This window comes from Ursus arctos, chromosome X (assembly GCF_023065955.2).
Source record: "Ursus arctos isolate Adak ecotype North America chromosome X, UrsArc2.0, whole genome shotgun sequence".
NCBI classification, from domain to species: domain Eukaryota; kingdom Metazoa; phylum Chordata; class Mammalia; order Carnivora; family Ursidae; genus Ursus; species Ursus arctos.
This window is the reverse complement of record NC_079873.1, coordinates 104,332,275-104,346,706: the sequence shown is the minus strand read 5'-3', so window position 1 is coordinate 104,346,706 and position 14,432 is coordinate 104,332,275. Positions and strand designations below refer to the sequence as shown.

Below are 14,432 nucleotides of genomic sequence, written 5' to 3'. Positions count from 1 at the left end.
ACAGAACAGGTTAAAAGAAACCCGGGAGCCCAGACCATTCTCTTAGCTCAAGGTCATAGTGCAATTGAAATCATTTGGACGGCTTTCTTTTCTATTCTTAAAACTCTCTCCAAGGTGTTGATTTTATAACTCCCCTCAGTAACCCGTTCTTGAGTCTCACTACCTGTTTTTAGTTTGGAGTTTTATTCTTACTTGTTAGTACATATTCCTTCTTGTCCGCTGTGCCCACTTCTCTGCATCATCTTTCCTGGCCATAAAAAGCAAGTAGTTATTTCACATGATCTCTAACCATGTAGTATTACAGGTGTGATTAAAGACATTATCCCATCACATACCTGACTTCTCTGGGGTGAATGCCAGTTAAGTTCTCATCGTTACAAAAAACTCTGAGGAATAGCCATTGGCCTGCTTATCCCAAGCAATATTGGTGCCGCATTTCAATATAACAAAAGAATCCACACCACTCTGTCAAAGGGAAGAATTAAGGATTGCCCCCATTTGGGGCTCCTGGGTGGCACATTCGTTAAGCCTCCAACTTTTGATTTCAGCTCAGGTCATGATCTCAGGGTCCTGGGATTGGGCCCCAAGTTGGCCTCTGCTCTCAGTGGGGAGTCTGCTTGGATTCTCACTCTCCCTTCTTCACCCTGCTTGCACACATGTGCTCTCTCCCTCTCTCTCAAATAAATAAATAAATCTTTTTAAAAAAAGGATTGCCTACATTTAAAATCATGAAATAAAATTACACTGGACATAATAGAAAGGTTATTTGATTTTTTTAAAAAAATTAGACTATCAAACTTTGAAACAACTGTAACTAGAAATGCCAGATAATATAAACAAAAGAATTTGAAATCCTTTGGGGTACTATCAGAACATGTCTCGTCTGAACCTCTTTGGATTCAGGCAAACCATGAAGATTTTAGCAAACCATGGAAAATCAGTTTGGGGAGCAGGGAGGCTTGGAGTTATTCTTAAAAACTGCATTTGCCTGTACAGCTGACTTGAGGAAAGGAGAAGGGCTAGCCCAAATGAGGATCAAATAGAATTTGCATATTTAATTTGCCTGTGTCCTGAGAATGTCTTAGAAATTTCAGTTAAAGTGCAAATTATTTAGCATGGTATGATTACACATAAATGGGAGTAATCAAAACAAAACTTAGACAGAAATGGGTTGAAGAGATCATTTGGTGGGGGGAGTGGAATGGCAAGGTTGATTATGTCAGTAGATTATGCATGCCTGAACCAATGATGTCAAAGCTCCAGAGCCATCTCCAGGTGGCCTAGTGGGCTCCAGTAAAAATGCCAGTCTAGACGGGACACCAGGTTGAAGGGTGAATCTGTAGAAGGGGCCCTGGCACCTCTTGAGTCTGCTGCATATCTCAATTGTATAGGTATTTAAGGAATAAATAAGGGGATTGGTTGTTTGCTTTCTAATCAGGAGCAGAATTTCTTTAACATCTTTTGTTTCCACACTCCCAACTTTGACTATACATGAGCTTAGGGAGAATGGGGGTTTGTCATCTTCAGGAAGCCCAGATACGGTTTTAGAAAGACCCCAGGGAGGAGGGATATCACAGGTCCTCCTTTGGAGACACTCAGAGCCAGCTTAATCAGTATGCAACAGACACAGTTTTGCATTGCCTCCCTGATGTCAGAATATTGAAGTGTCTGCATCTGGTGCTCTGTCCTTCCATTATCCCTAGTTACCAGAATTGGAATTTAGCCAAGAAAGTGCGCATGTTGCAAAAGCTGAAATGTAAACACTGTAACTTTTCCCTGATACCTCAACTTGCACAGAACTCAGAAGGGAAAGCAAAGCCCTGGGCCTGGCTGATTAACAGTTTACTGATCCTGCAACCCTCCAGGAGATCCCATCAGACAGCAACAGTCTTGGATATACTAAGGCAGGAAGAGGGTAGGTGACAAGCCTAAAGTCACACAGCCCAGCCCTGTAATGGTTGAAGAGGAAAAGGGGCTGACTCTCCTGAGAGTATAGAGACTTGGCTTTCTTCTCTCTGACAGTTTAAGTGGACATTATCAATTGAGTGGGTGGCATGTTGTATTGTGTTTTGGTTTTGTTTCTGTTTGTTTTGCCTTAGAAGTGCTCAGGGATCAGTTATTAGGAGCAAGAAGTTATCACTTTGGGGTTTTTTGTATTGTCCAGTTTTGATCATTGGTAGTTTCATTTTTTTCAGAGATATTTCCTGCTCCTTTCCTTAAACATGCGGTGTGCGCGTACGAGATCATCCAATCCGGCCAAAATCTATCTCAGTCTCATTTGCTATCTCTTTTTCCTCCTTAACTGATCCCAAGAGACGAGGCTGCCACTGGCGATAGAACACCAGAATTATATAAAGCTTCCAACTGGATGCAAGAAGAATTTCAAACAAGCAGATGGATGTGCCACGATAGTGGCTCGTGAACACGTGAGTCGAGCCTCTTTGGAGCTTCCAGTTCTCATGTACCACCTACCACCCCTTTCTTTCTGCAGGCCAATAAGTGCACAGTGATCGGAGGTTCTGGATTCCTGGGGCAGCACATGGTGGAGCAGTTGCTGGCAAGAGGCTACACTGTCAATGTATTTGATATGCGGCAAGGGTTTGACAATCCCCGGGTGCAGTTCTTTCTGGGAGACCTCTGCAGCCAACAGGTAACGGACCACCCAGCCTTGCCAGTTTTCCACAGGCCCCCAAAAGGAGACTACCAGGCTTCCTGTGCTCAGAGGTCAGTCACATTGTTTCAAAAAAAAAAACATTTTTGGAAAAATTTTAAAGTTGCAGGAAAGAACTTAACCCACATTCAGTCAGTACAACTCCACTCTGCCATCGTAGTGTGAAAGCAGCCGTGGTCCACACATGAATGAATGAGTGTGGCTGTGTGCCAATAAAACTTTATTTACAAACAAAGTTGTCCACAGTCTATCGTGTACCTACTACTGTTCCAGAGAATTCAGTTGACCTTGGAATGACATGGGTCAGGGGCACGGACTCCCATGCAGTTGAAAATCTGTGTACAACTTTTGACTCCCCAAAAGCTTGACTACTGATAGCCTGCTATTGACCAAGAAGCCTTTCTGATAGCATAAACAGTCAGTTAACAGGCATTTTGTATGTTGTATGTATTATATACTATATTCTTACAATAAAGTAAGCTACAGAAAAGAAAATGTTATTAATAAAACCACAAGGAATGGAATTTAAACAAAAACTTGAAAAAGAAAACCATAAGGAAGAGAAAATACATTCATGGTACTATCCTGTAATTATGTAAAAACCTCATGTAAGTGGTACAGTTCAAACCCATGTTGTTCAAGGGTCACCTGTATACCCAAAATGCAGTTGCTGGTTTTTAGGGTTGGTCGTTTTTTTTTTTTTTTTTTTTTAATTGAGATATGCTTCACATTCTGTAAATTTAACATTTTTTAAATATACAATTCAGTGGTTGTTAGTATATTCACACAGTTGTGTGACCATCATCTCTGTCTCATTCCCGAATATTTTTGTCATCCCAGAAGAAAATCCTGGGCCCATTAGCAGTTGTTCCCCTTTTCCTCTACTACCCTCCCAGCCATTGGCAACCACCCGTCTCCTGTTTCTATGAGTGTGCCTATCTAAGTGGAATCATGCAATATCTGTCCCTTTGTGACTGGCTTGTTTCAATGAACATCATGTTTGGAAGCTTTACCGGTGTCATAAGGGTATTAACATTTTGAATTTTATTAGATGTTGCCAGATTGCTCAACAAAGCTGCTATGTCAGTTTTCCATTCACACCAACAGTGTAGTAGGGTAGGATCACCATTGTTATATGTCTTTGCCAATACTTGATGTGGTTAGACTTTTTGGTGTTGCCATTCTGAAGGGTGTGGAATGGTACCTTGGTGAGGCTTACAGTCATGTGCCCTCCCTATTCAGGATTCCAGGCTCTGTGCTCTTTGTTGATCCTTTGTGAAGTTGCCTGTTGGTGACCTTTGTCCATTGTGTTTGGCTTACCTTGTTTTTCTTATGGCTCTGTAATTCCTTCCTATGTGGAACGCTGTATCACAGTTAGCTTCCCACAGCCTGTCAGTGTGCTCTTATTCTTGGCTTTGGCATCGTTTGCTATAGTTTTGTTACTTTGAATTTTAAGGACAAAGCTTCCCCTGCAGGCTTTTTTCTCTCCCACACTGCCCACGCCTCTGAGCCTGGAGATGGGGTAGAAGTCTTCCTTGTTTGTCATTGCCACTTCCTCACTGCCCTAAGATCCCTCTGGCTGTGCAGGGGATGCCAGCAGACTGTACATACCGCAGTGCCCTTCCTTGTGACAGTCCTCCATGGGCACCTGCTTCCTTTCCCACCTTTCCCAGGTGGCTCCATCTCATTGCTTAGTGATTTTAGTTCCTGGCCGAGGTCAGCTTTGTCATGATTGTTGATGAGTTCAGTATTCACATAGATGACCCTGCCGATACCCTCACTTCACCTCTCCTTGGCCTCCTCTCATTCACTCCTCTTGGCCTCCAAGGCCTGTTGTCATCCCCTGCCCCAGAGCTTGTTGTCACCCGTAAATGTGTCCTCCCCATGATCTTACTTGCAGGCCCTCCACTCTGAGCACCACCTCCTGTCTTTCTAGTTGAGGCCCTTTAATACCTGCACTGTACCAATTCTGAAGCCACACCCAGCCGTCTGGCTCTTTGCCATTGCCCCTCACCCGGTTTGTGTCCTCACTGCCTTTGAGTCCATGACTGACTTGCTTTCTTACATAACACTTATCCTCCTTGCCTCTTTCTTCTTGTCTCTATCAGTCAGGGTTCTCCAGAGAAACAACCAGTAAGGTATGTGTGTATGTAGACAGAGAAGAAGAGGGCAAAACCATGGTTTGCTCTGAAGGCCTTTTGAGTGATTAGATGAAGCCCACCCATAGTACAAGGGATAATGTCCTGTCCTTAAAGTCAACTGATTACAGATGTTAACCACAGCTGTAAGATACCTTTACAGCAGTACCTAGACCAGTGTTTGATGGACTAATGGGACTGGAGCCTCACCAAGTGGACACATAAACTTCTGTACTCCTAGGTATAACCCCAACCCTGTTTAAATGTGATTCTCCCTCCTCCCTGGGAGCCTTCAGGCAGCTGAACAGGGCTGGAGAAGAAAATAAAAGGTTTTTGCTTCTTTCGTCACAACCACGGCCTTCAAGACGGCCCCATGGTACCTCCAGACACCATATTCACAGACCCATGCAAATGCTCCAGAAGCCGCCCAGAACCGTCCCTCTTCCTACTCAGTGATTCCACTAGGGATTCTGGCCTTTTTCTCCCACATCAGCGGTGGATCCTTCTCTACCCAGTCATAGCCAACAGCACACAGACATGTTGCAGGATCACCCGTTTTAACAAAGCAAAATGCCCTGATGTGAGGTCCCACTTCTCTCTGCTGTCACAGGAGAGCTCAAAGAGCCATTTGCACTTGCCACCTCTGATTGCTTCATTCCATTGTGTCTTACAAGCCCTCCAGCTAGGTTGTCACTAACAGCCCCTGTCACAGCCACCGGGGACCTGGAGGCGACCAGATCCAGTGGCCAAGCCTAGGATGCCCCACTTGCCCATTTGTCCTCCTGCCATTCTGTCTCCTTATCTCTATAATTTCTAAATGTGGCAGTCTCCAGAGCTTATTGCTTAGATCTCTTTTCTTCTCCGGGCACACTCAGTGTCCAAACAAATCCCTCCTTCCCCTGGTTCACAGATGAAATACAGTCTAGGGGCTGACAAACCCAGCTGTCTGCTGGACATCTCTGTTTGGATATATAATAGACATTTTGGACTTGCCAAAATTCAGCTCCTGGTTCCCTGCTGCAAGTCCCCTCCCCGACTACATCAAATCTATTAAAGTCCTGTCCATCTCAGTAAATGGCCCACTCTGTCCTTCCAATTGCTTGGACCAAAAACATTAGATTTACCTTTGATTCCTTTCTCTTTTACCCTCCATCCCATTCATTAGCAGATTTTGTTGACTGCACTCTCGGAATAGATCCCCAGTCCAGCAACTTCTCATTCCTTCGTTTGTTACCATGCTGGTCCAAGCCACCACCCTGTTAACGCATGAATCAAATCACGATACCTCTCTGTTCAGAAGCCTCCAGTGATCCACTTCTGTTTAGAGCAAACATGTAGGCCCTTATCATCACCTTCAAGGCCCTGCATGATCTGCCCTCACTGCCTCTCTGGCCTCACCCTCTCCTATACTCTCTCATTGCTCTGCTCCCAGCATGCTGGCCTTTTTACTACTCCACAAACTCACCGAGTTTCTGCCTCAGGACCTTTGTACTCACTGCTCTTTCTGCCAAGAATGCTCTTTGTGAGCCACAGAGCTTGCTCCCCAAATTTGTTTAAGTCTCTGGCCAACTTACGCTAAGCAAAAAGCCCCTCTAGATCTCCTTTATTCTATCTTAGGTTTCTGTATAACATTTGGTACTGACATACTCTGTTTCTCCCGGTTTTCTGCCCACTGCCCCCATAGAAGGTAAGCTCCATGAAGGCAGGGATATTGTCTCTTTTGATCATTGCTGTGACCCCTCAAAGGAGATGAGGCTCCTTAGCAAACTCAGCTTCCCACCAAACTGCTCCCCCAACTCTCTACTAACTCCCATGTTCCGGGTATTTATTTACAGATTTTTTTAAAACACAAACTTAAAGTGAGACCCACCACCATGGTGCGTTGTTCTCAGGCACCAGCAGGGAGAAGGAGAGAGTTGCACTTAACCAGGGCTGGAGTTTGCCAGACCAACTTGATAAAGATAGACATGGGCAAGGCCAAGATTGCTATGATGGATCATGAAGTCCAAGCTAAGGAGGACATGAAGAGGGTGAAGGACATTTAGAAATGGGTTTGAAAGTCGCTGCTTAGGTTTTGTGCCATATTCCTAAATTCATTCATCAGTACTTCTTGTTTCCCATTTCTTTCTTCCAGGTTCCTTCCTCCTTCCTCTTCTTCCCGAAGCATTTCCTTTATCATCCCTCATTGAATATCTGGGCACTAAACTTTCTGAGTCCTCGTATGCCTGAGAATGTCTTTATTTCACCTCTCTCATAAATGCTGATTTGCTGGAGGGCGGAATTTTAGGTTCATAATTATTCCTCCTGACACTCAATCTGATCATCATTCCTTTGAGGGTCAACTGGGTTTTCCTCTCATGCCTTTTAGGATTTTCTTTTTCATCCTGTGTGTTTTGTAGAGAATATATCTAGGTCTTTGTTTTAGTTTTGTATTTAAAAGCCACTCAACACCTAGTGAACCTTTAAAATCTGAGGATTCATGCCTTTCCTCATTTCTGGAAAATTCTTCAAATATTGACTCTACCTCCATTCTCTCTTTTCTTTCTTTCTGAAAGCCTTACCAGACATATAGTAGAGTCTTTCATTGAAATCTACATGCCTGTTAGTTTCTCCTTCATGTGTTCTTTCACTTTCTGTCTTTGTAATATTTTATAGATTTCCTCTGTTTCATATCCACTCACAGACAGTCTTATTTCACCTATATCCCCACCCCACCCTCAGATTATTTTGAAGCGTATCCTAGGCACCATTATCCTTTTTTCCATAAATATTTCAGTATTCGTCTCTAAAAGATAAGGCAACTTTTTAAAGATGTATTTATTAATTTGAGAGAGAGCATGAACCAGGGGAGAGACAGAGGGAAAGGGAGAGAATCTCAAGCAGACTCAACTCCATGTTGAGCATGGAGCCCAACATGGAGCTTGATCTCACAACCCCCAAGATCAGACCTGAGCCAAACCAAGAGCCAGATGCTTAATTGACTCTGCCACCCAGGTGCCACCCCCCTTTTTTGTAAGACTTAAAGGAGCCTTTTTAAAAACACAATTCCATGACTACACCTAAAAATACCGACAATTCCTTAATTTCCAGCCTATGTTCAAATATCCCTGAATGTCTAATAAGTATTTTTATGTAGATTTCTTTCCAAATAAGGAAACAAAAAGGTTAAGATATTGAAGTTGATTGAACTAGTTAAGTCACTTCTGTAAGTTCCCCTTCACATTTTGTTTGTTGAATAACTGATGTTTATTTAAAACTGGATTATTCTCCTATAGCATTTCCCATGGACTGGATTTCACAGATTGCATGCCCATGGTTTGTTTGCTATGGCCCTCTGTTCTCTAGTGTTTCCTTTAAGACTGTCCAGTAAAGCAGACTTAGAGTAGAGAAAGGGAATATAGATAATTCATTAATAATTTTTCTATTGGTTTACATGTCAAAGTGGTAATATATTAAAATACATTACAATTATTTTCATCTATTTCTTTTTACTTTTTTGATGTGCGTACTACTAAATTTAAAGTTACATCTGTGCCTTGTATATTTCTAGTGGACTAAAAGCTGGATCTGACTCTGCTCAGATTTTGATTTCTAGACACCATTGCCCATATAAGGAACCAGGGCTCCCATTCAGGACTCTGAGCAGGGGTAGTCCATGTGAGCCTGAGACGTTTTCTTAGGACAAAATTAAGAAAGTGCTCAGGGGTGGTTCTATTCATTAAGCGTCTGACTCTTGATCTCAGCTCAGGTCTTGATCTCAGGGTTGTGATTTCAAGCCCCACGTTGAGCTCTACTCTGAGCATGGAGCCTACTTAAAAAGTGTTCAGAAACTAATGGGAATATGTCAAAAGGACACAGGAACCAACTTCAAGAACCCCCACTGGCCAATTTGGGACATTTTAAGCCTCACAAAAGACAATAGTAGTGGATTTTAATACATTGAATAAAATAAGAATCCATGTGTCCATGGAAATGCTAAAAAGAAAAATTAGTATAGAGGAAGGGGAACATCTACATTACAGAGGAATGCCAACTAATAAAAGTAAAAAGAATGCTGGAATTAGGATTTTACTATTTTGCAACCAGTATGTTAGTAAGTGTTCCAAGCAAGAATCATCACTGACTGTTCCAGATTCAAAGAGACAGAAGAGATATGAGGACTAAATATAATATGATCTATGATTGGATCCTGGATCCAAATATAAAAATGCCATTAAAGGACGTTATTAGGACAATGGGGGAAATTTGTATATAGACTAATTATTGGATAAGAGTGTCCTATCCTGTTACATTTCTTGTGTATGATCATTGTTTAGTGGATTTAGGAGGATGTCTTTGTTAGAAGATCAGTGAATCTAGGTACATAATTCATGATTGTCTTTCTTTTGGTAATGTTAATCTATTGATGATCATTCCTAGATCTTATTACACAGTGAACATTTCGTAAAATGATGACATGCTATCATTCTGTCTTTGTTTCATAATCCAGTTCTTTGCTTGACCATTTCCCTTTACTCATTAGTTTATAGAACGAATTCTTATTCTTACTCATGATGAAATTGTCCCTTTTTTGACCAGTGAGAGCCTCTTCTGGTTGACTCTTGAGTCCTTTTAACAGGACCCCAGGAGTCTTGGCTAGCTTCCTTACTTTCTGGTTTGACAAGGTGTTCCTGGCTCTTCTTGTCTGTTTCCCGCCCCAGATCTGTAATCAGCCATTGCTCCCAGGAGTTCTGGTTCCTTTTAGCAGTAAATTAAATGGACGTGTTTTCATTCCCTTTCAGCTTCCTCTCCTATATCTATTTATACAGAAAGGAATAGTCCTGTGTGTTGGCTATTTGCACTGTCTTTAATGGTGTGGGATTAATTCATATGATTCATAATTTGTATCTATGAGCTCATTTTCCCAGGAGTTTTACCCCCAGGTGCCCTGAATTGTCACACCCCCACCTGCATGGTGCACAGAGGTACAGATACTGCCGTTTTCTGGATCGCACAGGTTTCTCATACCCTAACCCAGTGTTTATTGGGGACAAGTCAATGGGGAGGGGCAATTGAAGGGACAACATGGTTTCCATCCTAGGTACTTCTGTATTTTTTTTGAAACTTTTACAATGAGATGGATTTTTATGTTAATTACAGAATTTTAAAAGGGCAAGACACCTACATGGCACAGATTGGAGAGTGGGAATGTGAGGAGGCTGTTTACTTGTCTAAAGCGGGAGTGATTTTTTTTTTTTGTCTTTGTTTGCTTTTCCAGGATCTGTACCCAGCTCTGAAAGGCGTAAGCACAGTTTTCCACTGTGCATCACCCCCACCATCCAGTAACAACAAGGAACTCTTTTATAGAGTGAATTACATTGGCACCAAGAATGTCATTGAAACTTGTAAAGAGGCTGGGGTTCAGGTAAGGGGAAAGCTGGAGTGAGTGCTGTCAGGAGCATGTCATGGCCCTTTCTAAGTGTGTGAGAGCCAAGATTCTTCTTCTCTTCCTGGGCCTAGCCAGGCTTGCTTCCTAAAGTGTTGTGGAGATCCTAGAAACTGAACCGCATTTGCTGCTGGGCCAGTTTGAGCTGCATCTCGATAGACCATCTGAGGATCCTAAGGCTTATTAGTCTTTGGTTAAAGAGCCATAAAATGTCGATATTGCTTATATTTTTTTATTGTGGTTAAATAAGTGTCATAAAATTTACCTTTTTAACCATTTTTTAAAGATTTTATTTGTTTATTTGACAGAGAGAGAGCAGGAGAGCACAGGCAGGGGGAGAGAGAGAACTAGGCTCCCCGCTGAGCAGGGAGCCCAATGTGGGGCTCGATCCCAGGACCCTGGGGGTCATGACCTGAGCCAAAGGCAGTCGCTTAACTAGCTGAGCCACCCAGGTGCCCCTTAGCCATTTTTTAATTTACAGTTCAGTGGCTCGAGTACATTCACATTGCTGACCTTTCATCTTCCCAAACTGAAACTCTATCCCCATTAAGCAACAGCTCCCCACCCCCTCCTTTCTAAGCGCTTTGCACCCACCATCCTATATTCTGTTTCCATGAATCTAGAAACATCAAAGAAGTGGACTCATATGGTATCTGTACTTTTATATCTAACTTCTTTCACTCAGCATAATGTCTTCTAGGTTCATCCATGTTGTAGCATGTGTCTGAATTTCCTTCTTGTTTACTACTGAATAACTTTATTGTGTGGATAGACCACATTTTGTTTAGCCATTTATCCATCAGTGGATGCTTCGGTTGTTTCCACTTCTGAAAAAGTATTATGAATCATGCTGCTAGGAACATAGGTATATAAATATCTGCTCCAGTCTCTGCTTTCAGTTCTTTTGGATAAATACCCAGAACTGGAATTCCCGGATCATGCAATAATTCTATGTTTAACCTTTTAAGGAACTGCCATTCTATTTTCCAGACCTTGCCTCTCTTTTCAAAGAAAAATAAACTATTTACTTTTCACCAATAGAAACCTGTTATAACTCAGACCTGAGGGGATATAAATTTCCACCGTGTCATAGATCCCTGCTTTGTTATAAATGCTGGTTCTCAGGATCACCTTTATGGGGCACTTGGCATCATCGGCTGGCCCAGCAAGAACAAGTGGGGAAGAAGCTCTTCAGGGCTCAGTGCCCTGGAAAGGATGGATCATGGTCAAAACCACCCCTTATGCTTTCCAAATGACTAGATACTTTGCCCTGTAGTTGTCACCTAGTTTGCTCCTCAATAGGTAACCAGGAGCTACTAATGTCACTTAACAGGTGAGGAAACAGATTTGGAAGGCTAAGTGATATCTCTTTGCTAGTAAATGAAAGAGGTGGGATTCAAGTCAGACCCTCTGATGCCAAATCCCAGACTCCTTAGTCTATTCCATGCTTGTATCACTAGAGCTCTGTGAATTTCACTGCTGCTGTTTTTTTAAATGGAGTAACCTAGTTATCCAGAAGAGATTCAAGAATAACATAACACTCATATAATCCTCACAGCATTTAAGTAACATTACCAGTAGAGTTGAAGTTCTGTGTGTATCCATTCTCGATGCCATTGCTGTCCTTCCCCATCCACGGGGAACCAGTGTTCTGAATTCGGGTTTATCGTTGCTATTTGCTCCATGTGCCACCAATATAAGTTACCAGTTTGCGTGTTTAAAACTTTATAAAAATGATATATTGAATATATCTTCCTGCAACTTGCTTTTTTTCCCCAACATTGTTTCTGAGATTTATCCATCTTGTGCTCCCTCTATCCCTCCCTCCCTCCCTCTCTCAAATAAAAAAAAAGAAAATGGGTTTTCATGTTGTATTTAGGAAACATTTCATAACACTGAAATCAAAAGATTGTTTAATATGGGGGTTTTTCCCCAAAGGTTTAAAATGTTACTTTGCACATTTAAATCTTTAATCCACCAGGAATTTGTGTTTGTATATGGTCCGAGGTAGTTATTAAATTTTTGTTGTTCATCACCATTTAATCTGTAATCCACCCTTTCCCCCCTGTTCAGTGCCCCATCCAGCACATCTCAGGTGTTGGTGCCTTGCGTGGGTCTGTTACCAGCTCTCTCTTCCGTTCCATCAGCCTCCGCCTGTGCCCAAGCCACTGTGCTCTGCCTTCACTAAGCAAACCTTAGGATGAATCTCAGTAACTGCTAGGACGAGTCACTCCCCCAACCATGTTCTTCAGAATCTGCTTGGCTATTCTTAGCCCTTTGCTCGTCCATCTAAATTTTAGAATCAGCTCGTCGAGTTCCTGTTGGAATTGTTCTTGTAATTGCATCAAATTTAGAGGCAGTTTGGGAGCATGGATACCTTGCCGGTATTGAGTCTTTTTTTGTATCCATAGATATATAATCTCTCTCTTGGATGCCTTTCAGTACTTTTATCCTTTACTTTAGAAAGGTTTTGCGCATCTTCTGTTAAGTTTATCCCTATGTACCTAATTTTTGGTTATTGAAATAATATCTTTCATATTGCATTTTTAATTGCTAATGCATAGAAACACAGTTGGGTTTTGTATATTGATTTCGTACTCGCCAGTTCTGCTGAACCCTAACTGTAAAATTTTCTGTATATTCATGATTTCTGTGTAGACATTTCCAACATCTGTGAATGGTGATAGTTTTGTTATTTCTTTTCAAATTATTTCTTGTTTGTCTTAACCCACTACGCTTGCTAGGACTTCCAGTACAATGTTGAATGAAAAGTAAAGCTATGATTTGAGCTAATGGTGTTCAGTGTTGCATGTGCTGCCCTTAACCAGAGGCCTGGAAGCTGGGACCCTCGCAAGAAAGCATTTCCTTTCAAATAGCATTTCTGAAGTGGGTGTGTGTACATGTGCTGACATGCCAGGGTTGGTCTCAGAATCACAAGGCATCTCTTTCAGACAGACATCTCGCTTAGAGTTTGTGGGCTATCCTTCTCCCTTGGGGAATCATTCCCATCCTGAGATACCAGAAATAATGGAAGTCTGTTCCATCTCTCAGTAGTGATAGGACAGAAAAAAGGTGAAATCCACTGTTTTAGAATGTAATAGAACGTGTCTCGAATCCACATAGCTACAGAAGATGGTGATCTTTGAATTTTTTTTTAAAGATTGTATTTATTTATTTGACAGAGAGAGAGAGACAGCCAGCGAGAGAGGGAACACAAGCAGGGGGAGTGGGAGAGGGAGAAGCAGGCTCATAGCAGAGGAACCTGATGTGGGGCTCGATCCCAGGACTCTGGGATCACGCCCTGAGCTGAGGGCAGACGCTTAACGACTGAGCCACCCAGGCGCCCCATCTTTGAATTATTTTAAGGAGGCCTGAAAAGCAAAGCATTGCAGTAAATCATTTATAGTGTGCCTTGCATGTGAGGGTTGCAAACAGGTGCCATTTGATTTTCTTTTATGTATGACCATTAGCTTGTTTAAACAATGATCATGTCTTACCTGTATTTTTTAAATCTTCCTTTCTCCTCTGCCAGAAACTCATTTTAACCAGCAGTGCCAGTGTCATCTTTGAGGGTGTCAACATCAAGAATGGAACTGAAGACCTCCCTTATGCCATGAAACCCATTGACTATTACACGGAGACAAAAATCTTACAGGAGAGAGTATGTACCTGAGAACTGGTTGAGTGACAAGTTCCATGAATATCTGGATGGTTTAGATTTTTAAGAAAAATATTTATGAAGTTAGTGTTCTCAGGCCTGCATACCTAACTTGGGAAGTAAAATTTGTGCTGAAATTCAATTTTTAAAATAATGACAATAGCTTAATGTGGCCAGACTCTGCTCCACGTATTGTACGGGAACTGCCTCGTTTAAACATCACAGTGACACCATAAGGTGCATACTGTTATCATCATCAGGTTATAGATGAGGACAGTTGATGCACAGAGATTCAGTTTCTTCTTGATGCCGTGCAGCACTCAGCCTCTGTGCCATGCAAGGTTACTCAGGTGCCATAGAAATCAGAGTTAATTTATGATGATCGCAAGCACACAGGCAGAACTCGAGCTTAACACACAAGTGTTTTCCTTTGAACACGCCTTCCTAGTGGCACTCTTGCCCCCTCCCTTATTTAAATTAAACAGTGAAAGGATCTTGCTTTATTTTAAGGAAAAGTACTTGATAAGGTACTGATTTCCA

The 14,432-nt window shown here is 42.0% G+C and overlaps 1 protein-coding gene across 5 annotated transcripts in view; it reads left to right on the top strand.

The window, feature by feature from the left end:
• NSDHL (NAD(P) dependent steroid dehydrogenase-like) overlaps window positions 1–14,432 on the top strand; it is a 31,084-nt gene that overhangs the window by 10,882 nt on the left and 5,770 nt on the right. For all 5 annotated transcript variants that reach the window (XM_026487504.4, XM_026487503.4, XM_026487506.4 and 2 more), the window contains 3 exons: window positions 2,492–2,650; window positions 10,067–10,213; window positions 13,767–13,895. In XM_026487504.4, the coding sequence (XP_026343289.1) occupies window positions 2,492–2,650; window positions 10,067–10,213; window positions 13,767–13,895 (435 nt within the window). The remainder of the gene's footprint in view (window positions 1–2,491; window positions 2,651–10,066; window positions 10,214–13,766; window positions 13,896–14,432) is intronic.